A 25,364-nucleotide genomic window follows, 5' to 3' on the forward strand; every position below is an offset into this window, starting at 1 on the left:
CCGAACTATTCCTCCCCTATTAATCGTGGAAATAATTTCCCTTTGTAATCTGTCCATGTGTTTCTTTTATAAATAGTTTGTGTCCACCCACCTGTCCACTGTAACAATAGGAAGACTTCACCTCACCGTTCCATTTTATTAATCTCTGGATTTGCTTCTCAAATGGAGGCATTTCCAATAAAACTTTCATGATTTGGGCACACCAGTATTTTACACCTCAAAACGTGAGCTATTCAACAGATGGATAATCTGCACAACTACACTGCTCAGAAGTAACAGTGAGATAAACCAGGTTTTCTATCCACTAGCTTTGTAGCAATGACAAGATGATTGCATTCATGAAACTACAACTTATGAAACTCGATTGGGCACATACATTCGCCGGGGTGAACAGTTTAGGTTTTGTATCCCACCAATAGGCCAGATCTGCATCCAAATCTTCAGCAAAATATAATCAGCTTGTTTTTGTTACTTACCCAACTCATTGAACAAGTTTCGGCCGAAGCTATCTGCAACTTTTTGAAAGATCATGCGATATATCATTTTGGCCCCACCTCTCAAATGTGAAGAATCACTTAATTTTTTTTCTAATTCTCCTATCCAGATCTTTACCAAAATCTAATCAATTCGTCCTTATGACATAGACACCTGTCCACCAAGTTTCATCCGAATTGGTCCATAAATTTTGAGATATCCTGCCCACGAACGAACAAACAGGAATGAAAACATAATCTCCATCCACCTTCAGTGGTGAAAGTAATAATACAACTACTAATACTTCTTCAAGAGCTTAAATAATTTCCACCTTGTTTTGGGGTCAGATGGAATGTTTTTGGCCCAAGTCTTTCACGAACTGACTGGCCAGGCACAACATTCAACTAAGTAGGAGGAATTTGTATTTGGTCAGGATGCCAGTGATAACTCACCCATCTTTCACAAAAGATATGGTAGATTATTTGACGTCCACCAACTAATGGAGTAAATGGAACATCCCGCTTAAAACCCACTAAATGACGAGGGATGGCATAATTTGGATGAAACGCGCTGCCTGTTAACCATCCATCCATCCATCATTTTGTAGTCGGGCCAATAAATTAACCCAGAGAAACATGCTTGTAATCTATAAATGCAAAAATCTTTCACCTTGTAAAGATCAAGAAAAGACATCATCGGTTAGATATATATGGGAATAGTTGGTAAGTTGTTTATTCTAGAAAACTGAAAAGTACAGAGAAGTTGACAAATCCTCACCTATTTCTCAAGGTACTCCCCTGCTACATGTACAATGTCTCATCAAGCTGGTCGTGGCTTGATGCAACCTGCATAAAATCTTTGGGGCAATACACAGCCAATCAGAACAAATCCTTAGATGTCTTCATCATCCGTAAACTCAATGCTACCCAGATGTTCTTCGAGTGGTCCAACCAGATCAATTCACAAGGTGACGGGTCTGTCTGTATGGGGTACGATTTAGAACTTTCAAACCCATCTCCATAACTGTAATCACCACCACCATGTGAGGGCAAAGTCACACTGAAACTGCACATCTGGCTGTCTGTGAATTGCTTCTCGTTTCATTGTGTAACAAGTCACTGTGGTAATGTACATTGATGGTCTTCCCACATTCAACAAAGCAGTAAGGTTCCAAAGCATTATTGCCGTAAGCGTTCTCGCTGATGGTTGGAATGCAAAAGAAAATTGATGGAGACCAAGGATGTCTCTACTCCACGCTGGCTCAGTTTGACTCTTGCATGAAATGATGAATCAGAGCTCACCACATGTTAAAAATCTTCAGTAAATAGTCTCCCTCTCAATCGGTAGCATTTCACCTCGAGGAATCGAGCAATTCTCCAATTTTGGCCGTTCAACACGTTTCATATTTGCTCGACCGACAACAGTTGGTTGCATTGAGAATTCTCAAGCTCGCTCACCAATTCACAGTTGGTTTGGTGTACTCCTTCATAAGGAACTTAATGATACACCTCTGTTCCCTTGCACACATTACCATGTTTTGTACACCATCTCAGTTTGCCCCAGAATGCTTATGTCACTTGCTGCACAACTTGCTTAGGGTAGACATACTTGTACAACTTGCAAAAAAAACCCCAAAAACAAGCCAGAAACCGAACGAATATTTATACATGTTCTACGATTTAAAAAGTCCTAGTAAACTCTGAACCGCCCTTGTATTTGCACAAACCCTCTCCCCTTTGCATAATTGTCTTCCACACAGTCACAGCAAAAGGCAATTTTTATCATTTTTCTCCAATCAACAATCCACAAAATGTAACATACAACCAGACAACATAATTCATTACAATATTTTATTAAAATCATTCAAACAATGCCAGTCCCATCCCTCAAATCAATTGTTCCCACCCTCATATATTCTCCCGGCACACCTTCCAAATCACGTATGCACACTTCTCCATGGCTATTCCCTACGACATCTTATAAATAAGTTTCACTTCTTCGTTGTCTTGCGTATAAGCGCCAATCGCTGGAAGAACAATGGAAAAAAAACATTATTCAGGAGATGCAAATCCAATATAATAAGTATAGCAATAATGATGAGCAAAAGAAGACAGAGATAAACAAAGCAATAAAAGAGAAGGATGCAAGACATAACCAGAGCAAACTAGAGAGTTCATAGAAGACCTTTCAACATACACTCATGAGGGGGGAGGGGGGGGGACATGGGAAGGGTCTTTTCAACTCTTGCTCGTTTTGTTTCTGAACACAATCTATATTCCCTTAGAGCCACTATTTTGTCTGAATCTCTACATTCAACACTGAGAGAGTAAGCGGAAAATTTGATCGGTCGAGATGGCATAATATTTTGTCCAAGTATTGCACGACGGAAGGTTTTTGTTAGTTCCAAGAAGGCGATTTGTGTTCTACAGTGTTCAAGTATATAATTCAATTGGAATAAAAAGGTTTTACGGCTGTAGGAAAAAAAAAATATTTGTCAGAAGTTTACTGCCTTTGATTTAGTTATTCGTGCCCACCTTTTACACCACCTTGTTTTAGATGTTAAATTAGTTATTTGTGCCCATTGTTTGTGTCCTTTATGACATCCCTAAAACAGTAAGTTTGCTGTTTGGAATGATTTTCAATTTTTGTCTGCCTGTCTGGCAGTCAAACAGACTAAACAAATTACCTTACTTCTTTCTGCACATGCATGTTTGAGACGAGATTACATACAATTTGCCAAACTCAGAGACAAAGTACTGTTAAACTGCAGGATCATTTTCCAATTCATCTTCCAATTTGTGTTCAAAATATAACATGCAATTGAATTCAAGTAGTTCCTCGATTATAAACTGGCATCTGTAGACAGACAGACAGACGTGAACCAATTGCTTAAGCTTGCTTTTCGCTACACACACACTAAAAAGGAAGAGTAAGAGGAGGAGGAGAAGGAGGAGGAGGAGGAGGAGGAGGAGGAGGAGGAGGAGGAGGAGGAGGAGAAAGAGGAGGAGAAGGCAAAGGATAAAAACATAGTATGGTCACATGTGGAAAAAGTCAAGTCTCCTGAAATCAAGAAAAGCAAATATCCAAACAATTTGTACTTCCTGAAACAGATACTTGGCTTTATAATCCTCTCATTCCTTTGTTATTGAGGAACCAAAGTCTACAATAAAGTCTTTTTGCTGCAGCTTCTTCCCCTGAATTGTTTTACTTTCTTTCGTCCAACAACTGAAGTTGTACAGATTTTTAATTTGACATACCATACTCTTTACAGAGCGTTGGTGCTGCCTAAACAGTTTCTTTGCAAGGGATACACTGGATGGTTTACCATTGCCTTCCCAGCATTTGTCTGTGCTCTATCCTTTTAAATGCTGAGTATCAAACAAGGAAGCAGCCTATACCATTTTTAAAGCCTCTGGAGTGACTCGGGGTGGATTTAACCCACCAAACTCTCAGACTCAGTATGGACGCTCTAACCATTACGCAACTGACTCTGGTCTTCTAACATCAGATAGCAACATTATTATCAAGCTATGTTACACGTTTAGAAGGAAGTTTTGGTTTAAAATAAAATAGAAAGGAAGGGCGATAATGGCTGAGGGAAAGTAGTTGGAGGAAACCATGAGGAAGGAAGTAAAATCAGGATAACAACTTCGGATAACTTAACAGATGGAAGGATGTAAAATAGAAGAAAAAAAAACCTCAATGCAGAATAGTGATTGTGCCTACTGCCGCTACCGGTGTGCACACGTGAGGCAGTACCTGTTTATGTGCCTCTGTTGCCAGAGACTTCCTGAAGGGCCGAACCTCTTCTGCTCCAAAACCAGGAATCCACATATTCCACTGGCGCTCTGAATGATTGTACAGCAATAAATAAGCAAATTATCTTTGCAAATGGAATACAAAAATAAAATTAGAGTTAAATATTACCATGATAGCCACATGATCAGAGAATGAAAGGAGGGGAAAAAAATAAAAATAAAAAAGGGCATTTGTTCAAAAATTGTTTTCTAAAATGGACAAAACTAGGCAACTGCAAAATCAGTGCAGGTTGTTATTATTCATGCAGTCGAATTAAAACAGTAAAAGTTTATAAATGAAAAAAGCTGGACTTATGGTCAGTTAAGCGGACGTAATCGGCGATTCGCCACTCGCCTTGGTCGATACTCCAACATCTGCCGTGACAAAAGCGAGTGGCTACTCACCAAAACGTCGGCTTTGGGTGACTGCCGATTTACAAATGTGTAGGGATGGCCAATAAAGAAACAGCAACATTTTCCTTCCGTTTGTAACAGCATAAACAATCACAAAAATACAAATCATTACAAAACATGGCCAAACCAATGAAAACAAAGGGACATTTACACCCTGCAGAAAGTAAAAGCTGACGAGGAAATCTACTTTTAAGGAAAATTAAATAAAAAACTTTTTTTAACCACATAACTCCACTCCACTCCACTCACATTGAGATAATGTATCAACAATAAATGTGCAGTTACTGTGGAATGTGGTTTCTTTTTCTTCTGTCAACACAACTGTGGACTTTGAGAATCAGACAGCTCCTTTTGTGGAAAAAAAAAGTCTTTGGGGTCGCTGTGAGAACAAAATTGGAGTTTAATATTCAACTCCAATTACGGTCAAGTTTGTACTGAGCTGCAAGCTGCAAACAACAACCACCACTAGCTCGCTAAAAACTGCTCTTTTTGTTTCATTGATGGGCATTGTTGCAGGAGTTAAAACTATATCAGGTTTGAGGCGTCCAATTATTTATCAGAGCGTATATTATATATTAGTTTCATTTATTGGGAAGGAGGAAATCGTTTGATTAAAGGGGAAGACAAACAAAGTTTTTTTTTCTTCTGAAAACCATTAATCAAGCACGGTCTGATATGAAGGGAAAAATATTTTTGAAATTAGTTTTGCCAATTACAAAGTGCTGAGACTCAAAATGTGTCTTGAGCGGTGGCCCGCCTCCTATGAATCGGTCTACTGCTTGCAGTGACCAGTCCATGGTCCGGCTGGGCTCGTGGGGACGGGTCCTTCCCAAGAGACATGTGGTACTACCACTACGTCTCAGAACAGGATCACCCATGACACAAGTCAAACTCCCCCCTCCCCTAACATCTCCATGGTGCTTGCGATCCACTGCATGCGGCATGGTCCTCTCAGGCGAGTCTGTGTAGGTCGATGATGGGTATTCCATCGACAACCGCAGACTCGTGACCTGGGTTGGCCGAGCCATACGTGGATAACTGCTGTGTCGCTGTGTGCTTTGCACCACCGACACGGCAATTTCAGTGAGCACCCCGTACTCTTCTGGACAGATGGCCTTGCCCGCCATGTGATTGTGCAGATCCGATGGACTGGATTTGGGCGCTGGGTCAGCATTAGTCACAGGGGACCTCAAGCGAACCAAAATTGGGAGGGCTCGTGGTCCCAGTTTGTCGATCGCCTCTGCGCCGTGGTGGTCAACACCTGACACGCGGTGGAGTACGTCGGAGGATGGGAAGGGGGAAGACAACGGGCCAGGGTGGTTAAACCCTGGAAGGGGAGGCATTGAGCCAGCACCAACCCCTCCCCATGACTCCACCTTGCGGTGGAAGCACAAGGGTGTCGATTTTCGGCAGTGATTAATTACAGAGAAAGTGTTTTTTGAGCTCGGATTACGATATTGATTCCACCGTCATTATCAACCCTGAAGGTTCTCAGTTTGTTGAAACTAATCTCAGTTTGTTTGTTTGTTTGTGTTGTTTTTCTATTCAATTGATGGTTCATAAAGGAGTTGTATGAATTGATTGATCGGTTATATTAATCTAGCAGAAATGACATGGACACTGCCGACAAAATGGGGGACGAATGCTTTGTCCCACAATCACAGGATGACCAGGTGTCATGTATCTTACAGGATCATCCCATTTCATACTTTCCCGGGACACCATTTGCGACTGAGCTTATGCCGTGTGGCGTCGTGGCTGCGTCGATGTTCCGCCTAAGTGGAGTGGAGGTGGTGCTCGGGTGGTGGTGGGTATTGTGGACGTGGTTGTGAGGTCAGTTTTTTGTTTCATTCACTGTTGAATTTGTCCATATACATGTGCTGGTAGCTGGGTAGAGATGGTCTTACAGTTTCACACGACGGCTGGTTCTTCTACTCAATTGTGGGGATGCCATCCTCTCTCAATTGTGGCAGATGACCACAAGATCAAGCCACCTGTTATTTCATAACAGTGCTCTGTAACATGTTCCGAGCACGAAAGCGAACATATTGTCGACCCGATCCACACTCCAAGTATTTCAGACAAACTTCATTCAATATCTGGCAAACTTAGGGTCTTTCGGCCATTGGTGTAGCATGAAACCATCTTGGTTTGTATTACTACAACCACCAAGGATGCATGGACTAGGCATATTAGTGGAAAAATCGATAATTATTTGCCATTAGAGTTAAATTGTAACTCAACATAACCAAAACAAAGTACAGATATGGCGGTCGACTTCTGGGTGCAACGTCATGGCTAAGCGTGAAGAGGAAGAAGATTGACTTTAAATCGCAAAATTACCTATTTCATTAATCATAAACTGGAAAAAGACATATCTATTTTGTAGGGTATCAAAGGATAGATTAGTGTCGAGGTGGTCTGAGCATTGGGTCCCCCTTTAAGGTTGTGGACACCAAGTATGTTCGTGCATCTTGAGAACCTTTTACCTGCATTAAGTTTATATATCAGGTAAAGAATCATTGCAAAATGTTCCAAGCAAGAGAGATACGAGATTGTGCTTGGAGAGATGACGAGTTTAAGGCATCTTGTTTATTGCTCTACTCTATATAATTAGGTGGAACCAGGCAGGGTGGGGGCACCACAATGTGTCCAACACCACCACCCCACCCTCACAGTGGAAGATAACTCCTCCACAACTGTCCATCAACACACAGAAAGCAGGGATTTGTTGCTTACGGAGGCTGGGATAGAAAAGTGGAGACTCGTGGAGGGGGTTCCTGAGGACCGAGAGGCAGTGATCGGTGGTACCCCTGGGACCTGTGATTAACATAACCCTGGGGGAATAAACATTTCTGGCCCAAAGTTTGAGTCTCAGGAGGGGTACACTCATGGTTTGCAAAGGGGTGAGGTTTGGGTGTAAAACCCGACCACGAGAGGAATCTCAATCTCAAAATCTCACTCTCTTTAGACCCCGCTCTTGCCCTGATAGAGATGAGTCAGCATCTTGTGTATTATGCTCCATCTCTGTGGCACTAGCAGTAATGGCCATATCTATCCACCTTTTTCAAATGAAGAGTTTCTGATGCTTTGTGTAAAAGAGAATACGCGTACTGAACTGGCATCAAAGTTCAAGGAATTAAAATGTGTTCAATTCTCATTTCAAAACGCAGTTGAATATTTGCATTCATGCAAATGAAGGACCACAATCGGAAGAGTGGGGTAGTGCCAAAATAAACAAGACGGTACTATAATAAACTTGACGCACACCACAACGGTTTCTCCTACATATACACGATTACCAATCGCATAGCACGCAGCCCATGAGGAAATATAAGGTGTTTGTTCGCTTCGTGGCTCACGACACCCCATGATTGTTATGCCCCGTGGAATGGAATACTTCATAATGCAAACAATGAATTGAGTCAATCCCAAACTTTGGATTTGAGCAATATGTAAGATAGACGAGGAGGGTTGGATTTCCCCCATCCCTGAAAAGCAGTCAACAAACCTACTGTTGTTACCAACAATCAGATAGTGACATGGAAATGCTCCATTGACTTATTTAAACTTGTGTTCCACAAACCTATAATCCAAACACCTAATAATGCTGCCATTACTCAGATTTGAACATAAAACTGTTGGAAGGGAAGTCATTTCAACCAGGTCTCCACCATAATTAGGCATATATATATATATATATATATATATATATATATATATATATATATATATATATATATATATATATATATATATATATATATATATATATATATATATGAGGGAGGGGGGCTTATACCTGTTGGAGGGTTTGTTTCAACAATTAGTGCGCCTATTTTTAATGGTATCTCAGAATTTCTTTGACGCCAAGGAATACTCAACCACCATTAAGAAAAATAAAAAAAATTACGTTCCTGCATTCCCAACACCCAATTTCCGAGCTGTATCTTAGAGCTGGCTGGGACTTTGAAATTTTGCAGCAATCATGGAGCTAAAAAGTATGCAAGGTTGACATTAAAAAAAATAAAAAAAGTTGACCTTGACCTAATTATTGAGATTAATTTTAAAAAATCATAACTTGACGAAGGTATGTCCGATTGGAATGAAATTGCTCTCTCCAGATAGCCTCAAGCAAGTCGTATTTACAATTAATTTACATCATACCCATCTGAATTAAAAGATTAAACGTCTTAAACCCCGAGGACTACTTTTTTTTTGTTTTTTTGTTTTCTGCCAATGTCTGTCTGAGCTGCATCCGAGTCAGCTGGGACTTTCGGAATGAAATTTTACATCAACAATTGGAACAAAAAGTATGCAGAGTTGACATTTTTACCTAATTTTAAGGCCATGACCTAATTACAGAAATTTTTGCAACTCGACTAATTTTCGTCCAATTGGAACAAAATTGCCCTCTCTAGATATTACATTTATGCTTAATTTACATCATACCCCTCCAGGTTAAAGGTCAAAGAAACATGGTGGTCTGAATAAAAATGCCTTTCTTTGTCAACGCTCAAGTTTGCCATTGTGGAATCTCAAAGAACGCTTGGCCTTCAAAGATGTTCTTGCATCATAATAGTGTACCTGCATTGTAGTTGTGCACCTGATATTTGTTTCGTGTCGTTAACCGACGTTTTTGGATTACGACCAAATAAAAAACACCTTTTTGATCAAAACTTGAATAATTTTCCTCTGATTTGCATGATGTTGAGTTTTATGGATAGATTGTAGATGGTGACACATTTTCTCAATTTATGCTCTATCCCTAAATGTTGAAGGTCAAGGTCATATAGCGGTCCAAAAACAATATGGGTCATCATTGGATCACACGCGCTGGGAGAGGCTTACCCATGGCGATCGCAGATATCTAGTTGCTGTCCACTTGGATTAAATTAGCATTACGTGAATGTGGGGATTCTAAGCAAAACTTGGCTGTTCTTTTGGAGCAATATGAAGACAGTAATCACATCTATACAGCTCCAGCTATATTTTCAATTATAAGAAAGGGGCATGAATTGAATTTTTTTTTAACGCAGGAGTTTGCACACTCACAAACCGTTATTTCCGATACAAAGAAACCTTTTTTTATAGTAGTTCCCCCAATATTTTTCTTTCCATCTTAAAAGCATGTTTCAATGAAATGATTTTGGTATTTCATCATCGACATGCTCAGACTGAGTGTATAATAAGAGTTCCCTTGAAAGGAATCTCAAATCACGAGGCAATTAAGCCTATCAAGCCTGTGCTTTGGTTATTTGTATGTGCTTTATCCTTTTCAAATGCTGAGCATCAAGCAAGCAAGCAGCACGTACCGTTTTTAAAGTCTTTCGTGCGGCTCGACTGGGGTTTGAACCGTCGACCTCCCAAACTCGAAGCAGGCACTCTAACCCTAACACCACCAAAACTGTATACTTAAAAACGCTCCCCCCAAATAAATTCCATCATATTTCTTTTAAGGCTTGACCCTCACTTCATTAATTTACAAATGTTATATGTGACAACCATATTGTTGCACAATGGAATGGCAAACTTAATATTTACATCCAATTGAAAACTAAGTTCCACATTTGATGTCAATGCTCATGCAACTTTCTTGTGACACCCTCTCTGCATAATCCCCAATTCACCACCACAGCTCCTTATAAGTTAAAAGCACAAGGCATGAAAGTGCGTCGTGCTGCATTGTTGTGGCAAGCACATCACACAGTGTGTTCCAGCTGTGTCACTTGCAAATAAATATGCTACTCCTGTATACCTCATAATGAAACTTCATTCTGTGGGCAGGCTAAAATTTAGGCAGCCCCATCCATTTATTCAAAAAAACACCTTACAGAGGGGATGTTACATCAGCTGCCCATTTGTGAGCACTGGCTTGAGAACACAAAGACTCCACTTGAGGAAAAATTTAAAAATAAATATCCTAATGAAGAAACCTCATAACTACAATAACGTAGGGAGTTTGCAGAAAACCTTACCCCATGCAGTGTTCAGGAACACAATTTAACTGAAATAAAATAATAATTTTAAAGGTGATATAAAACAAGCTCAAATGAGCTAAGATCCTCATCCTCTTAATGATGACGTCATTGTGATGCATCAGGTTTGCGATAAATCATCTGTGCTAATGCCCGGCTTGATTCCCGCAAACAAAATTCAAACAGCTTGCCTAGTTTCGGAGATAATGGTATAGGCGATTTCCATTAGCGGCGATATTATGACGTCAACTTTTTTTCTAGGAAGAATTTCCAAAATCTGAGATGGTTACTGCCTGCGCGTGGGCTTTCTGCATATACTGAACATGGCAAGTTTCAGATCTGATGAAAACTCTGGGTTGTGAAACAAGAAATGTCAAAAAATAGGAATGACGTCATAAAAATTGATATGACGTCATAGTGATGTATCATATATGCGGTGATTCATCTCTGCTAATGCCCTGTTCGATTCCTGCAAACAGAATTCAAAAAGCTTGCCTCGTTTCGGAGATAATTTTTTAGATTTCCATTTGCGGAGATATTTTGACGTCACAACTTTTTTTCAAGGAGGAATTTTCAAAATCGGAGATGGTTACTGTATGCGCAGGGTATTTTTACATATACATGCCAAGTTTCAGGAAGTTTCGACGAAAACTGTAGGCTGTGAAACAAAAAAGTCCCCAAGAAAAAGCAGAAGAACAACAACGTGAGTAAGACTTAGAGATCCTCCACGAGGATCTAAAAATGGCCATTTTCAAATCGGTGAGGGTGAGAAAGCACCTCTTTTACACTTGAGCAAAATGTGTAAAAGGCACGAACAAACTTTCTCATTGATGAGGAATTTCAGTATCAAGAACTTGTGGTGTTGCGCAAACATGATGCTTGGGAAATCTGTGATGAGAATAAAATGAGATTGGGAAGGGTGGGTGTGGAGGGGGGTCCTACTCCTCAGTGACTAGCCAAAATCATAATCCCAGGCCTCATCTGCACACCAGCTCGTATTAGGAAACACCCTTTCTTGTGTTACCACAGGAATGGATGAGATGCTATCTGTAAAGCTTCTTTGTTTTTTTCCCCCCCTCAAACAGTTAACCATGATCCTATGGCATTTGAGAGGATTGTGTATAACCATGGAAGAAGTTGATGAACAAGTAGGTGTTTATTTCATATTACAGCCTATTTTCATGTCAATTTGCATTTATTTTTATTATTAATCGCTAGTGCACTCACTCCCCACGGAAGAAGCATGATGGGTCATGTTATTATCTTCTCTGGGGTATATACATATTACAGTAGATCTAGGCCCGGCTCCTTTAATCTATGGAGGACACGATAAGCATGGGAATGTCAAAAAAAAAAGTCAAAAAATAGGAATGACGTCATAAAAATTGATATGACGTCATAGTGATGCATCATATGTGCGGTAATTCATCTCTGCTAATGCCCTGTTCGATTCCCGCAAACAGAATTCAAAAAGCTTGCCGAGTTTGAGATAATTTTTTAGGCAATTTCCATTAGCGGAGATATTGACATCACAACTTTTTTTTCTAGGAGGAATTTTCAAAACCGGAGATCGTTACTGTGTGCACAGGGTATATATATATATATATATATATATATATATATATATATATATATATATATATATATATATATATATATATATATATATATATATATATATATATATATATATATATATATATATATATATATATGCCAAGTTTCAGGAATTTTCGATGAAAACTGTAGGCTGTGAAACAAAAAAGTCCACAACAAGAAGATGAAGAACAACAACGTGAGTAAGACTTAGAGATCCTCCACGAGGATCTAAAAAAAAGTTCCTGACGTTTACCACCGTTCATGCAGTCGTATACACCACCTTATTTGACACGTCCAAGTATTGCAAAACTGGAGGTTTTTGGAAGCGGAAAGGTGATTTGTGTTCTACAATGGTTGAGTGTATAATTAAATTTAAATAAAATAATGACTTTAAAAGGTAAAAAAAAATTCCAGAAGTTCACCACCGTTCATGCAGTCTTATACACCACCTTATATAACATGTCCAAGTGCTGTTGGACCCCGCTATTCACAAATTCACTATTTGCGGACCCTGCATATTTGCGGGTCAAAGTGTGACCTGCTTCCACATTCACAGGTTTTTGTTTTTTATCATTATTTATTTTTTTTTTTTAACACTTTAGGACTGGTCTCCTACATACACCTGGGAAATTGGAAATCAGCCAACATCACAGCATCATAATAAAAGTGCAAAAACGGATCCCCTTAACTCCAGCCCAATTAGCTTTCTGCACTTCCAATAATCAGCAAGGTCATGGAAACCATCATTGCAGTTGACATAAAATCATTCCTTTTCTCCAACAGACTCATCTTAGATCATCAATTCCGATTCAGACCTTATCACTCAACCTTCGACATGCTGCTTCCACTCGCCCAACAATAGTGGAGGCCCTCAATATCAGACATGACATCAGCGCAGTCTCTCTGGACACATGTCGAGCTTTTGATACAGTATGGCATCCTGCCTTGCTCTCCAAACTGTCTGCCTATAGAATCCAAAGCAAACTCCACTCTTGGATTACTGACTTCCTCCACTCTCGCAGACAACATGTGGCTCTTAACGGAACCCTTTCATTTCCTCTCCCTATCAAGGCTGGAGTACCCCACGGCAGTGCTCGAGGCCCCATCATATTTCTAATCTTCATCAATGATCTCACTGACTCTCTGTAAAATCTTCTTTAACTCATTGCTGATGACTCCACTTTCTGCCATGACATCTCATCCTTCTGAGAGACAGGCAACAGCCTCTTCCCTCTCCTCAGACCTTGAGAAAAATCGCAAACTGGTCAAACACAATTTTGTTTATATATCCATGTTGTCCACCCTTTGTGTTCTCCCTTACCCCTCATCGTTACCTGCATCCCTTGTTTGTCCGTCTCCATCTACTTTCTCCCTCTGCCCTGCTCTTCTCTTTATGTTGTGTTTGAGAAACCAAGCTGCGGTGCATCGTTTGGGAATGACAAGATCTCTGACCTTCATTTCGCAGATAATGCAGTCATCTTTGCAGAAACTCTGGAGATCCTTTTAAGGGCCCTCGAGGTGCTGTATGAAGAGTCGGAGCCGCTGGGATTATGGGTTTCCATGGTCAAAACTAAGATCCAGGTTTTCATTGACATCTTGGATGCTGCTATCTTGTCTGTACCTGGTTTTCATGAGAATGTTGAGGTCACGGAGAGATTCACTTACCTTGGCAGTGATATTCATGTCTCGACTGGCTGTGAGCCAGAGGTCAATAGACGTCTGGGTTGGGCCTGGGGAGTCATGCATTCACTGGATCATGGGGTGTGGCGCTGTCGGTCCCCGTGCAGGACGACGAAAGCCTGAGTATTGAGGTCCTTGGTGCTTCCACAGTCTTGCTCTCTGGATGTGAGACTTGGACTCTGACCAGGGATCTGAGACGGCAACTTAATTCCTTTGGTCCCAGGTCTCTTTGGAGAATCCTTGGCTGTCACTGGTCTGACTTTGTGTCCAACAAGCGGTTGCCGAGAGAGACTCAAATGAGATTTGTGACCCGCATAGTCTGTGAGCATCAGCTGCGGCTGTATGGACATGTGGCTCGTTTTCCTGACGCTGATCTAGATCACCAGATTCTCTCAGCAAGGGATCCTCGTGGGTGGTGGAGGCTAATGGGCTGACCACGTGCCTCGTGGTTGCAGCAGATTGATCAGCATCTCAAGGAGATGGGGATGGGCCAGGTATCTTTCCCCTGGGGATGGCCAGACGGAGGCCCCTGGAGTACCGGCGAAAAATGGATGCAGTGGCATACTGCTCCAACACATGCTCACATACCTGACTTGTTCTGTGAACTCACCTCTTCCACTAGCCAGACCATGGGTCATGGGGAAAAAATAATAATAATGCCCCGGCATGCGTGACATTTTTCAGGAATGTATCCCACATGAATTGTGGAGTCTGACAGTACTGCAAAACTGGAGGTTTTGGAAGTGACAAAAAAGCGATTTGTATTCTGCAGTGTTCAAGTATATAATTCAATTTAAATAAAACAGATTTTAAAGCTCGGATAAAATTTTTAATTCTGGAAGTTTACCGCTGGAATTCCGGCGCTGTGTCTTTTACACCACCTTATCAAACATGTTACATTACTTATTTGTCCCTGTTGTTTGTGTCCTTTATAACATCCTTAAAAACCAAGTTCCTTGTTTGGAATGATTTTAAATTTTGTTTAACTGCCCGACAGGCAGACAAAATTAAAAAAAATGATCGTTTTTACAGCCATTTTTCCCTGCTGTGCAGAGGTTGGCTTTTTCTTGAGGCAATGTTTTTTTTTTTTTTATGGCCGGATGCCCTTCCTGACGCCAACCCTGGTCGCCTGTTACGACACACAGGGATATGGTACACCTATTCTAAACGGGGCATACACCGGGACCAGTACACTGGTACTCATTTCGCCGACCTCGGAAGGATGACAGCCGACAGGCAGACAGAGTAAAAAATATCATCTCACTCCTCTCTGGACATGTGTGGTCAGGACAAATTCAGAGCCAAAGGACTGTGAAACTCCAGGTTTCATTTTCCGATTAGTGTTCAAAATATAACATTCGATTTAAATTCAGTTGTCCGACAATTATAAACTGACGTTTATAGACGGATGAATGGATGGAGACAGATGTGAACCATTTGCTTAATCCCACTTTTCGCTTCATGCACATGGGGGTAACAATGGTAAATAAATAGAAAACCAAAAATCAAGATTCTGTACAAATAAAGAAGCAAGAAACTACCACACTATCAAGGAAGAGCAAAGAAAGGCAGAAAAAAAAAATCAAAAAGAATGACCAATGACAGTACCAAATCTATCAGACATATGGCTAAATTAAAACACCATTAAGCATCATGACCAGCTACTGAAAACACCAACCGAGATGTAGCTGTAGATCTCGGACATCCAGCGTGGTAGACTTCCGATGGCGAGCTAGCTGGCTAGCGGCCGATACAACACTCTCGATAAAATCATCTGCCATCTGCAGTAGCAACTAAAGAAGAAAAGCAATTCCGTGAAGATGCAATAGGAATGAATAGCGGATATGCAATAAGAAACCATGCAATGGAGTACCTCTTCGACGTCATCGTCGAGCTGCTCGTTAGGATCGACCTCATGTGCAAGCTCTTGCAGGCGCCGCCGCGACAGAAGCTGCAAAATAAAAAACGTTTGCTTTCACATCAAGCAGCAAAACCATAATTTGTCTTAATACTCATTCATACATTTGTTAACAAAATTAAACTTGCAATGCATTTGCCAGAATAAATAAAACAAATCAAATCAAGGATGCTCGTGTATTGAGAAAATGGTTCAAGCAGTTGGTATGTCAAGCAACTGAGGAGTGCATGAATTGGGACGCAGTGGGGGTAATGTGGGGTTTGTGGGGGGGGAGACCTGCGTAGTCCACGTCGTTACACCGACAAAGATGAGAATACTTAACACAAACAAAAAAAAAGGTGACAATTACTAAATTAAGAAATAAATTGACCTAAAACAACACCAACAAGAAAAAGAGCGATCCGAGATTGCAGACCCTCACCGGGACTTGTTTTGTGTGGTGTTTGTGTCCTGGTGTATTGCGTAATTAACAATAGACATAACTAGAACTGCCACTTTATAACTGCTGATCGTGATGACCGGGTACCAAGACGTCCTGCTTTGATGCAACCCCGTTTTAATCGGACACCTGACACCGACCCATGACGTTTATAATTATTCAATCAAATTCAGAATGGGAATAAAATAAATTCAATTCAAATTCAATGGAAGATCAAATCCTGTAGGTTCAGTGTCCTGCATTTGAGTCATCAGAAGAAAGTCGAAAAAGCAAAGATGAAGTCATCAGGAGGAATGTGGATCGGATTGGGGTTTCAGCTGCTACTTCTCTACCCTCAAACCCATCCAAGTGCAGCCAAGTGAGCCTTATTCAAAAAAAAAAAAATTTAAGTAACAAAAAGAAAAATCCAAAAGAACCCAGGTTCAAAAAAAACAAAAAAAAAAACTTTTGCCTGCCAGACCATGCATCCGATCAGGTTGAAACTTAAAACATATTGTTGTGGTTACCAGATTCGCAAACCACCATTCAGGTCCCTTAGGTGAGGTATCTCGGCAAGTATATGTGTAGTTAGGCCCAAACCCGTTGTCTAGTGGGAATACATGTCATTTATACGTGCTGCGACTCTTCAGGATAGCCGTTTTTCTTTTACTATCTTTATTTTGGACCCACCGCCATGATTACCATCACAACCACAACATCAACCACCAACCACAACACCGCTTCACCACAACCGCCACGACCTTCACGTCACACCTCGCAACCGTAGCATCGCCACCGTTCTTGCCCCGCTGTGGGTACCGGTGTTGGATTCGTGCAGAGCGCGCGTTGAACAGCGTGTACAAAATCACGGATTTTGTGCTTCAAAAACGGATCAAAAACGACACACGCCCACTTTTTGCCGTCCAATCGGTGAGCGAGGGGCGAATTGGCCCCGCCCCCAGGGCGATCGATATATGCAAATTTGTGGATCAAAAAGCCTTCACGCCCACTTTTTCTCGGGCCAATGGGGAGCGAGGTGAAAGGTCAAAGGGAGGGGGTCAAAGGCGAAGTTACGGGGGGATAAAAGGACGGTGTTCGTCAGTCAGAACGAGAAGGAGAACGAGAACGAGAAGGAGTCGGAGAAGAGAGAGAAGAGTGTGGAAGTCTGGAGCCCGAAGCCTGCAGTGGCTGGAGAAGCTGAAGAGAGTCGGACGAGGGGGTGCTCGCGTCGGTGCCAGGAGCTGCACGCCCGAGGGAGGCCGGCAGCGCGACCTGGCCGAGGTGGAGACGCACACCAGGGATAATAAAGATCCTCTATACCCCGAGCATCAGCAACCCCCTCCTGTTTCCCCCCGCGCTGAGATAGTGCGACCAAGGGGGCCCCGTTCCCACCCCCTGCCAGGCACTGTCCGCGAGGCCCGCGGGTTGCGGGGCCATCGCCGCTCCGCGTCTCATCACCAGACGGGTAGGCCCGACCCGGTCTCGGCCTCAGGCCTGCCTCATTCTTGGGGATGTTCTTTTCCTTGGTTTTGGGTATGTGTTGTCGGCGCCGTCTGTGAAGTAGAATTGTATAAGTGTTGCCGTGTGCTCGGTAGTCGGTATTAGCTCTGCATTGTTTTCGCTTTTATATTTGCTTTTTGTGTAAATGGAATTGTGTTTTCTTTTTTTTGTGTGCATTTGGTGGAATTGTATTTGTGTGCTTTCCGTTCGTCGCGAATAAATGTGCTTTATTGTTGAACTGTTCTCCCGCTTCGCTTCGTCTTTTCCTCCATTGAATCCCCATCTTGCTTCACGTAAAGGGTTGGTAGTGGGCTGAATACACCCGATAATTAATCGAACCGTCGAGGTCGACGATAACACCGCTCGGTTATTCTGATAGTACGGAACGGGTCGCTTAAGTGGCCCGTGTCCGAAGTCGACCTGCGGCGAGGTGCGATCGCCCGGTCTACCCTCCACGTGGGTACTTAGGTAGTTCGAATTTGGCGAGCAACCCTATCCCACGCGGGGGCTGATTGGCTCGATCGCGGTGAGACCGAAAGGTCCACCCGTGACTGGTTCCCGGCGTTAGTCCGAGAGGGTCACGACTGGATTGTCCGTCCGGTGGGCGACGTGCCGCGATTCGAGTTACGTGGCCGTCAGCACGCCGGCGGGCGCGAAGACCGCAACAATATATTCCCCATCATTACTACAGTACATCATATGGTGAAGTTTCACGTCGATCGATGAAGCGGTTCAAGAGAAATAATTCTTAAGATTTTCGTTCAATCCAACATGGCTGCCAGTCCATTTGACCCATCAATTAATCGTGAATATCCTGGTATCCCAAGCCTTGGGGAACATGTCCGTGAAGTTTCCCCTTGATCTCTCCAGCCCTTCTGGAGAAGATTTTTATACGTTTTAGGGTATATTCCAATATGGCTACCAAACCATGTGACCTATGACGCCATGTGTGAAACTTTTGTTCCTCATGGATAGGCGGTCGGTCATACCTGTAATGTTACAACTCAAATCTGTTCAGCCACTTCAGAGAAGATGATTTTTGAAGGTTTTTTTTTAATTTTCTTTAATATGGCTGCCACACCACATGACCTATGACAAACATAATTATCATTAAAACATTCTACATGAGGAGTCGCTCCTATTGTGAAAATTTTGTCAATCCAACAAGCAGTTCTGGAGAAAAACTGTCCTCAGGTTCTGTGTGGACAAACAAACAGAGACAGACAGATAGATAGATAGATAGATAGATAGATAGATGGACCCAAATGCCATACCCTCTCCTCTGGCAAGGGTAATTTTTTTTATATACATTTAAAGAAAGAGCTGTGTTGTTTTATACATCACTTTTCAACATTCCCTGCTGCGTCTCATCAATATTTTCTCCTAATGTTTCAAAACAAGTAAATTTGTATTTACACTAACTTGTCAATAACCCAACTTATCTTGACCTCACCAACATTAAATATTTCCCATTTTGGGTAGTTTTACCAGCAAAATGCATTTCATCCAAATTCTTTCTGGGAATTGTGCAATTTCAACAAACGAAATTTATTTTTTAATCGGTATGCAAATATCTAGGCTTTTGGAGGATCTACTCAACAGATTAAGACTGGCAGACGATCAAAGCAGAACAGGGAAACAATGGCATCGCACATTAAAACTCGATTATGGCCAGTTCATAACCTGCCGCTTCTTATTATTATTCTTCCTCTTTTTCCTTTTGCTTCTTCTGGTGGCCCAAGTCTTTCAAGAACTGGCAGGCCAGACCTAACGCTTGACTGAGTAGTTAAGGCAGGAATTTGTAATTTCTTCCATGGTGCCTGCAATAGCTGCCTACTCTTTATCAAGGACACTGTGGTGTCGAACGTCCACCAACTAATGCCGGCAAAAGGGACACCCAGTTTAACGTCCATCTGAGGTACAGCATGCACATTGATGAATCACCTGCCTGTGAAACACCAGGATGACAGTTTATAGCTGGGCCGAGATTCAAACCCAGGCTTGACAACTTCGAGGCGAGTGTGCGCACCTCCAGTCCAGTCCATCCTGCCAGCCCCAATTAATTAGCTGCTGCTATGGCCAACAGGTTACTGCAAGTAAAACCACTTAAAGTGAAAAGCAGAATTATTTTTGATCGATGGGTATTGTCACGTGTCTGACAACCGATCAATAATCAGACACAGCGAGGTGATGAGATTGGCTTGGATGGCTAAATTATTATTTGTTTCAAAAACTTTGCAAACTATCACAGAGTAAGGAAGTTGCAACCAAATGTATTAACACAGCAAATCAACTTGTAAACAAAGGAAGGCACAAAACACAATGCACAAAAAAAAGGTTTACAACAAACAGAATCACAAACACGAAAGAACTCTACAATAAATCCAAGGCTGCAAACACCTGACAGAACGGCCAAACAAAATTGCTTATCCTCATCCATCTATAAGTTGGTCCTCAGGCTGGAAAGCGAAACACGAACATATAAAGGGAAAAGAGGGATTAAAAAAAAATGTCACTGGCAAATGAGTCTACGAATCATCTTGGGGAGAGAAACCTTCTTGGGCTTGGGGAACTTCCAGCAAGCCAGGACAGAGGCGATGTGTACACCCAGATTGTAACTTCTCAGCAGCAATGCTGGCCATTTCCAGGAGGGCAACATGAGCCCAAATGCACAACTCGCAGCACGTGACCGGAACCCGCTAACAGAACTTTGCACTTGACTCCTCCAGCAGCAGCTTTTCGTTGAGACTTGACTCGACTCGGACACCGCCACCGTGACGTGAAACTCTTCCAATAACTCCCTCTTTGAGCGCTTTGTGTTTTTAAACCTCCACGCCCACAGCAGGCCTTCATGCTCAGCTGGGCAGGTGTGATTTGGTGAATGTACCCTGTCTTCACAGCTTGCACCGCATGCGAGCAACTTAATCATTTTATGCTGCCAATAACGCAACCATTTAACTCTGACAAAATACACGATAATACTTTTAACAGCTTATACATGTTGCAATGCATAAAGCGGAAACACACTTTTTGAATAACCCATCCTTCTTGCCCTTCAACGCATTTGTTTGGGTGGGGATGATGGTGGGTGGTGGGTGTGGGGGAGGGTCAGACACTGGGGTGCCTGTACTAGTGTAATGAATTTTCAATATAACCAGTGCATCTGTCAAATAAAATGAGACTATAATGTATTCCTCTTCCATCTCAATGATCACAGCCAATCCCAGCCTTCACACATCTCTCACCATTCCTCCCTCGGCTCCACTCTGCCCCTTTGCACCTCCAGTGGCTGCTGCAGCAGCCGTGGTTCCCGTTGCAATTCCTGTAGCACCGGTTGCTACCGTAACAGTGGGTGTGGATGCTGCAGGTGGTGCCGTGGGTGCTGCTGACAGTGCTGTGGGTGCTGCTGACAGTGCTGTGGGTGGGGCTGCGGGTGCAGCCAACAGTGAAGGAAGCGATACCAAGGCAGAACGGCCAAGCTGGGAGGCAAGTGCTTGAGCCCCACTCTGCATCTCAGCAAGGCGCTGGAGCTCTCCACGCTGCTTTACAGAGTGAGGACCGGGACCTAAAAGCTTCGAGGAGCACGATGTGGATAACAGAAGGCAGATGTGGATAACAGAAGGCAGATGTGCATAAATGAACTCACATTAGGAAAATATTGAAAATACTTGCAGAAATGAGAGGGGCTCAACTAAACAGGAATAAACGTAATGTGGAAAATAATGAGGAATGAGGAATGAGGAGAGGAAATTTTTTTTTTTAAATGAACAAAACAGGGTGTTCATTCCGACAAGTAGAAAACCTACAGCAATCTGTGTATCCAGATCACGCAGCAGCTCTGAGATGGGTACTGGTGTGCTCACAGGAACTGTTGCCATGACAACCTGCAGAGATTACATGGAAGAGAAAAGTTATCAAAAGCTTCATTCCAACCCTCGTTCTTGTTCCCTTTGTGAAAATTACTCACATCATCTCATCGTGACGAGTTTTGCCGTTAACCAAACCTCTACTCCAACTAATGACCTCAATAAAAGGTTGAGAATCAAGAGTTTCACTGTTCTCCATATCACATCGATTGTACATAAAGAGAACTGTGGGTACATAATTTCATTAAATGGGTGAGCATAATTATATATATCCAGTAAAACCCCAATTTCCGTCATTCCCTTTTACTTTGTTACTTTATTAATACCACTACCTCACTTGAGTCGCCTCAACGCACACTTAGAGCATCCTTCCTTTCTCGTAACCATCACCTCAGCCTTCTCCATCTACCCGATACACAAACTACTTTGTACCACGCATAAACAAATGTACTGCACTGAAGAGTGGTTCAGAGGCAGCGTGAAGGTGTTACCTGAGAAGTGAAATTACATGTCATTTGTCAAATGGATGGTGGTGAAAGTGTGGTTGACGTTGCTAGGTTAACGAACTTTGCCTCCGACGATGGTGCACATGCCATTTATAAAAGATACCGACGTTCCTTACACGTCGTGGCTGGTCCGACTGTTTCCAGAAGGAGGTGCTGAAGATTAAAAAAAAATTCAAACTATAAAATATGTTCTTAAGTGGTGGCATTAGGAATCCTCCTCCCCCACCCCCATGCCATTAATTCTTATGAAAAAAAATTCCTTCGATTTACATCGTCACCTTCCAGGAACGAATCCTCGACGTAAACCAGGGTCTAACAGTAGTACATCAATGACAGATCATACAGCTTGGGTGGTCCTCACAGAAATGAATTAGCTCAAGCCGTGGTCAGTTAAGACATGGATAGCCTGGTGTTGGCTTAGTGGTTCGTCTGGCGGCTTGGGATCCTAGGGTCCTGAGTTCAAGCCCCGTTGGCCGCTGAATTTATACACCAGGGGGTTGACTCAGCCTGTCATCCTTCTGAGGTCGGCGAAATGAGTACCAGTTCCAGCGTGTGTACTGGTAGAGGGGCACTGCATCAGCGACACAGTCGTGCTTCAAGAAATGATAGCTACCCCGGCAGCTAAGCTGCCATACGACCAAGACATGGATGAGGAAATCACAAAAATCCATTAATGATGTAAATGTTCAACAGTGTCCAAAAACCACAACTCCACCACAAGAGGAATGCCCACCGTTACATTCACCACTGAAGGAGGTTTGCAAAGAGTTACCCAAGTAAAAAGACAACAACTGAAGACACCATCACCACTTGTGGTTAAATCACTCGGATGGAACCTGAAAAGTGTGCAAATGACATTTGTGGGATCACACAATTCTTCTGAACAGATGGACGGCAGGAAGCTCATGAATCATTGGGCCATTGGAAGTGGAAGAATGACCTGAGAGACGTTCAATCGGCTCGATCCCACCCATGAACCAGTGAGCTCATGAATCATTGGGCCATTGGAAGTGGAAGAACGAACTGAGAGATGTTCAACCGGCTTGATCCCACCAATGAACCAGGAAGCTCATGAATCATTGGGCCATTGGAAGTGGAAGAACGAACTGAGAGACGCTCAATCGGCTCGATCCCACCCATGAACCAGTGAGCTCATGAATCATTGGGCCATTGTAAGTGGAAGAACGAACTGAGAGACGCTCAATCGGCTCGATCCCACCCATGAACCAGTGAGCTCATGAATCATTGGGCCATTGTAAGTGGAAGAACGACGTGGGAGACGTTCGACTGGCTTGATCCCACCAATGAACTAGTGAGCCCATGAATTATTGGGCCATTAGAAGTGGAAGAACGACTTGGGAGACGTTCAATCGGCTCGATCCCACCAATTAACCAGTGAGCTCATGAATCATTGGAAGTGGAAGAACAACCTGGGAGACGTTCAACCGGCTTGATCCCACCAATGAACCAGTGAGCCCATGAATCATTGGGCCATTGGAAGTGGAAGAACGACCTGGGAGACGTTCAACCGGCTCGATCCCACCAATGAACCAGTGAGCCCATGAATCATTGGGCCATTGGAAGTGGAAGAACGACCTGGGAGACGTTCAACCGGCTTGATCCCACCAATGAACTAGTGAGCCCATGAATCATTGGGCCATTAGAAGTGGAAGAACGACCTGGGAGACGTTCAATCGGCTCGATCCCACCAATTAACCAGTGAGCTCATGAACCATTGGGCCATTGGAAGTGGAAGAACGACCTGGGAGACGTTCAATCGGCTCCATCCTACTAATGAACCAGTGAAACCAGGACAACACTTTCAGGCTGATAGTAATTCATGATACATCTTTCAGGATGGCAGTGCCTCATATCAGAGAGCCATGCATTTGCAAGACTGTTGTTACAATTAGAGGACTGGAGGCACAAGCAGCCAACCTATGGTTTAAGTAACAAAACAAGCAGCAGGGTGTTACACCATCACCGAGCCCACAGGTACTCAACCCACCAATGAAAGCATTCTGCAACTTTTTAATTTCCCACAAAAAACATAAACACCTCGTAAACAAATTTCTCCACAGGTACTGATGGGCCTTCACTGTACAGCACGAGCACAGGTCCACACATCCTACTGTACAAGGGCAATGCAAGAAATCACAGACAAAGCAACGAGCAGTCGTTAACCACCATCCATCGAATGCGGCTCAAAAGTTAATACTGTACAAAGAACACAAGGAAAGGAGTGAATGCGCCATCGGAGCGATCGTGTCCATGTAATGAAACGTGTTCAAGCAGCAAATATTCCTTCCACACAGACAGACACTTGTTTAAAACTTGTCTAACCGGAACAAAGTAACAGCCCGTCGGACATCCACGGTTCAACGGAAAAAAAAACCAAATAAAACATCCCGCGCAATAATATTTTGTCTTACGCTTTGTGCAACGGAACCGCCACAACAACATTCATCCTCACCGGAAGGCGCGGCTCCCGATTTCGACTGTGACCGGGAAGTGAATTCTGTTCGTGACGTCACGCGTACGTGCGTTGTTGTCGTTGTTTATTGGGTGGGTAATGCAGTCGCGGGGACGGCGCGACCGTCTGTGGTCGGACTCGGTGATGTTTTGAGGAATCAGGCATTTTTTTCAAATCTTATCGCATAACGTGAGTTCTGAGCATTTGAGGAAAAAAAAATTTAGCGATGCTTAAATGAGGTGATTTTTTTTTTTTAAGGAGAAGGGCATTTGGCCCATCATGGCAGTACCGTACCATCATCCGTACACCACACTCATTCTTGCTGAAGCCGGAAGTGGTATCATCGGAGTAATTTAGCGCTTTGTTGGCATCCTATGGCCGGAGTTCAACGAGATGCATTGCCTCTCCGAACTAGGATTTGCCATTTGTTTCAGATAATTTATTTTAGCAGGAGGGTGTGTTCCGCAAGTAAGCAGCTTGCTACCGCTTGCCAAGCGGCTTTCTTGATTAAAAGCGCTCAAGCAAGCTGCTATCTCGGGTTCCCACCAGACTCCACGGAATTTCAGGTCGTCGCACACGGATAACTCCGTGACGCGGTGGGGCCTTAACCAACCGTGAACGCCAATAACTCGACCACGTGACTTAGAGTCCCCCGTCTAGTTTATCCGGTTACCTAAAAAATGATCACGTGATCTAATTACCGGGGGACACACCCTCGGTACGTCTTGTTCCTGGATTGGA

At 42.8% G+C, this 25,364-nt stretch overlaps 1 protein-coding gene across 4 annotated transcripts; it reads right to left on the minus strand.

The window, feature by feature from the left end:
* Positions 1 to 1,178: 1,178 nt before the first annotated feature.
* On the minus strand, positions 1,179 to 24,716 carry TAF12 (TATA-box binding protein associated factor 12). Of its 4 annotated transcripts, none has more exons than XM_085845770.1 (7): positions 24,624 to 24,716; positions 21,585 to 21,662; positions 21,024 to 21,350; positions 15,816 to 15,893; positions 15,621 to 15,735; positions 4,234 to 4,322; positions 1,179 to 2,500 (listed from the first exon to the last, which is right to left on the minus strand). In XM_085845770.1, exons 2-7 carry the CDS (start codon positions 21,654 to 21,656, stop codon positions 2,465 to 2,467), a joined length of 717 nt encoding a protein of 238 aa, XP_085701896.1. In that variant the 5' UTR covers positions 21,657 to 21,662; positions 24,624 to 24,716; the 3' UTR covers positions 1,179 to 2,464. The 4 variants fall into 4 exon arrangements, with proteins under 4 accessions (XP_085701896.1, XP_085701895.1, XP_085701898.1 ...); XM_085845769.1 differs by having other exon boundaries at positions 24,583 to 24,662; XM_085845772.1 differs by having other exon boundaries at positions 21,024 to 21,343; positions 24,583 to 24,631.
* Positions 24,717 to 25,364: the final 648 nt, after the last annotated feature.

The sequence above is a fragment of the Eptatretus burgeri genome, chromosome 11 (assembly GCF_056783735.1).
Source record: "Eptatretus burgeri isolate ZD-2024b chromosome 11, Ebu_testis_v1, whole genome shotgun sequence".
NCBI classification, from domain to species: Eukaryota; Metazoa; Chordata; class Myxini; order Myxiniformes; family Myxinidae; genus Eptatretus; species Eptatretus burgeri.

What these genes read in the sequence shown, in the direction of transcription:
- TAF12 (XM_085845770.1), bottom strand. Translation starts at nt 21,656, where the DNA reads ATGGCAACAGTTCCTGTGAGCACACCAGTACCCATCTCAGAGCTGCTG. An exon ending in TCGACGATGACGTCGAAGAG is followed by an intron (nt 15,736 to 15,815) that starts GTACTCCATTGC and finishes TTTCTTCTTTAG; the next exon opens with TTGCTACTGCAGATGGCAGA. An exon ending in CAACAGAGGCACATAAACAG is followed by an intron (nt 2,501 to 4,233) that starts GTACTGCCTCAC and finishes TTGTTCTTCCAG; the next exon opens with CGATTGGCGCTTATACGCAA.